Genomic DNA, 3663 nt, shown 5'->3' on the forward strand with positions numbered 1-3663 from the left:
GCAGTTGCCGGCGAGCTTACGTCGCCGCTCCCGCGTCTCGCGTTCCCATCCCTCGCCTGGCAATATCGATCGCCGTGCGGTCACATCTCGCCACGCGCTCGAATTGGACAGTGGGCAGGGCAAAGACGACGATTTTCGATAATTTATTACTCGTTAACTATTGCGAAAATTGCAAATGGTTCAGGACTTTTCTGTTCATCTCGATCCGTTCTACCTTCTCGCGAGCTCTGGCACAAATGTTGTGACTCACCCTGTATATACGAGAAATAATATACTGTAAAAGATGTTTTGAAAACATCCTAGAAATATATACGAAAACTGGTATACTACAGGAGATATTATAGAGATATTCTCAGTATATTATTGTATGTACAGTGCGTACATTTATAGTATGAGTACAGAATGTTCGTGTAATATCATGTGCTGTCTGGGTATTATATTTACGCTCGCTCGTGCATGAAAAATTTTTTATCGGGCAGCAAATCTACTTCAAATTGAATTATCTATTTAATAAAAATAAATTAATCTCTCACGGTGTTTCTAAAATTACGAGACCAACGTGAGGAAATTGAATTCTTCCGGGTTGCGTCTCCCGTTTTTCGAAACGTGCCACACACGTAAACCACGGTAGAGAAAAGCCGTCTTTTACTCGCCAGGAACCGTGGAGATTTAACGCCGAAGAGAATAACGAAAACGCGAGGCGATAATCGAGAATGCGGGGATCACCTGAAATGACGTCACGTTACGTAGCTGGATACAGGTTCCGTTCAAGATGCAACGTAAGGTTTAAAGATGTAAAATAGTAGACAACTGTCAACCGGCCGCGGAGAACTTTATTCGGCACAAGTGAATCGAAGGTGTATTTGCTTCGAGAGACGACTTACAATTAGAACTAAACTCACAGTCAGTTTAAGAGGGATTTTCGCTCACGAGACAGGTCTAGTTTTTGTTGAAAAATAACCAATAACGTTTACGTTAATATTCTAATCGGGAAGAGTAACTGGCACAGTTTCTGAGTGGTGGAAACGAAAAGGTTAACATACGACATGATAATCCGTCAGGATAGGACTAATTTTTTATAACAGATTTGAAAAAGTTGTAAAGAAAAAGTTAAAGATCGTGCAGACAAAAGTAAGTGAAAGTGAGTAGCTTATGGAGCAAAGATAACGGGACTATAGTGTATTAAGAGAGCGAGGTAAACCGCTGAGGGCATTGTAGCACAGATTTGCGGCATTACTAGGCATTACTAGGAATTTTTTCTCATAAAGAATCTAAAAAGATAAATGAGATAAAACAAGATAAAATGAGATAAATAAGAGAAAACAAGATAACACAAGATAAAATAAGATAAAACAAGATAACACAAGATAAAGTAAGATAAAACAAGATAACACAAGATAAAGTAAGATAAAATTATATAAGACAAGATAAAATAAGATAAAATAAGATAATAAGGTAAAATAAAATAGATAAAGTAATGTTAACGTATGCCCACTGGGCATTACTGTCAAATTTTAATGCACTAGTGGGCATTGGTGTACATGATTTTACCCCTCGATTAAGGATTTTAATTAGAAGAAACTATTTTTATAAACGTTTTAGAAATAAAAATTATAAATATGCAAGATATGAGTTGCGGCACATAACAGCGAGCACTCACGTGCCCCGTAGAACCCGTGTCAGTCTACGAATTGAAATTGAGATTAGATTGAAATTTAACTAATCCGAGCAAGGTTTGCTAATCTCAGGCTAGGTAATTATTGCTGCGATTGGTCAATTTTCAAATCTTAATCTGTAGTCTGATATGGGCTTTAATTGTCCCGGTAATTCCTTTTCTTTTTTCTTTTGTCGCCCTTGCCACCTGAAGTGTCAACCACGTTATACCGGAAGGAATGTAGCCGATAGTAACGTGGCCGATAGCATAGCATCTGAGATCATGATCGTTCATACATGGTAGCCGCAAACGCACGGCGATGCAAATGAGTGTCGAGTCTTTGGCGCGAAAGCTGTGTCACGTTTGTTCTCGAAAAAAATGAGAAAACGCCGACGCGAATGACAAAAGGGAAAGAAAAGGGAAAATAATTGTATATGTGTACAGGGTATCCCAGATCTAACCCGTTAATGACAGATTCCTGAGATCATTTTGAGACAAAAATTCTAATACCTAAATGCCGAGGTTACAATAATTTTTAAATGAGAAATGCGTAAAGTTGACAAATCAAATTGTTCGAAATTCGTGCGCTCAAGTGTGTCATATTGCACAGTAGTAAAGGTGTTTTAAAGCGCAGACAATGCATGTGAGAAAATATATCAGTTTCGAGAATAGATTTGATGCGCTTGAAAAAATACCTTCACTATTATGCAATGTGACATGCCAGAGCGCGCGAATTTCGAGTAACTTGGTTTGTCAACTTTGAACATTTCTCATTGGAAAATTATTATATTAAAGTCGTAGCATTTAGAATTTTCGTCTTAAAATAATCTGAGGAATCTGTCGTTAACGGACGGTGCGTTAGCTCTGGGATATCCTGCATACTTATCGAATAGACTCCCTCGTTCTTTCGCATCAAAGATATACCCTTCGACCTTTCGTCCCTTTTAAACTGTAAATGACTTATAAATTAATGATGGGAGATAAAACGCGCAAAATTGACGATATTTTTTCCTCTGCAAATGACAGAATTACTTCTTTATTGCGTATTCGAAGAAGCGAGAGGCGACGAGAATTTCGATAAGCGTATAACCGATGACTCTTAAATCTGCCAACAAATTTTCCCTCGGAGCTTTCTCGATGTAGATTATAATAAAGATTCTTTTCTCGCTTTCCTACACGAATAAGAAAATTCCGCGAGGATGCTCGAATGTTCGGCACGAAGAGAAATTAAGGGAGATTATACGGTAAGGATCATTTTTTTCTTTCCTTGCTTTCAGATTGACTATCGGGACGCAAAATGGTATCGAGGCGGAAGATACTTTCGCGTTCGCGAGATAATCTCGTGGAGTCACAGTACGAGGAGCAAGATGAGGAAGACGTATGGTATAATTTGGATAAATTGTACAAGGTAATCTTTGGTTGTCTCCTATTTTTACTTATATATATATATATATACCTATGCATAATATACTTAAAAACATATGCAGGGTGAATCATTAAGGCTGTCCCAACCTTTTACCATGAGGGAAGGATTACCGACCGGAACTGTAGCCAATCCGGGAAAAAAAATTGAAAAATCTTGTTATACATATATGTTTCAGTCATGTAAAACCTAATTGTATCTTGGGAGATATAATTAGATATTACATGATTGAAACATACAGGGTGTCTGATGCAAAAGTAGCCAACTTGAAAATAGTGGTAGATTGGGTTAAACTAAGGAGAAATATCATGTGCTGCGGTACAAAAGTAACAATAGTTATCGAGTAATTAATTTACACGTCTGAGCGAATGAGGATCCAGAATACGGTAGGCCAGACTCGGAAGGCATTTAAGAAAATCGATCGATGAGCGGGAGGTGGAGCGACGCGCGAGATACTATGTTTATGTTTCGGTCGCCCCAGGTCGCCCGTCGCTCGCGCTCGTTGCCGCGCTCGCCGCCCGCGCCGCGCTCCCCGCCGCGCCTAGGTTTTTTCCCACTACGGTGTATCTCGCGCGTCGCTCCACCT

General features: G+C 39.1%; 1 protein-coding gene across 7 annotated transcripts in view; it reads left to right on the forward strand.

Annotated features, from left to right (window-relative positions):
* The window catches only part of LOC105557969, a 29973-nt gene that overhangs the window by 18729 nt on the left and 7581 nt on the right, over positions 1-3663 (forward strand). For all 7 annotated transcript variants that reach the window (XM_012005416.1, XM_012005415.1, XM_012005413.1 and 4 more), the window contains exon 2: positions 2932-3062. In XM_012005416.1, coding sequence (XP_011860806.1) covers positions 2952-3062 — 111 coding nt within the window. In that variant the 5' untranslated portion in view covers positions 2932-2951. The remainder of the gene's footprint in view (positions 1-2931; positions 3063-3663) is intronic.

The sequence above is a fragment of the Vollenhovia emeryi genome, unplaced genomic scaffold, assembly GCF_000949405.1.
Source record: "Vollenhovia emeryi isolate VEMERY1.0 unplaced genomic scaffold, V.emery_V1.0 DF939397.1, whole genome shotgun sequence".
Classification (NCBI taxonomy): Eukaryota; Metazoa; Arthropoda; class Insecta; order Hymenoptera; family Formicidae; genus Vollenhovia; species Vollenhovia emeryi.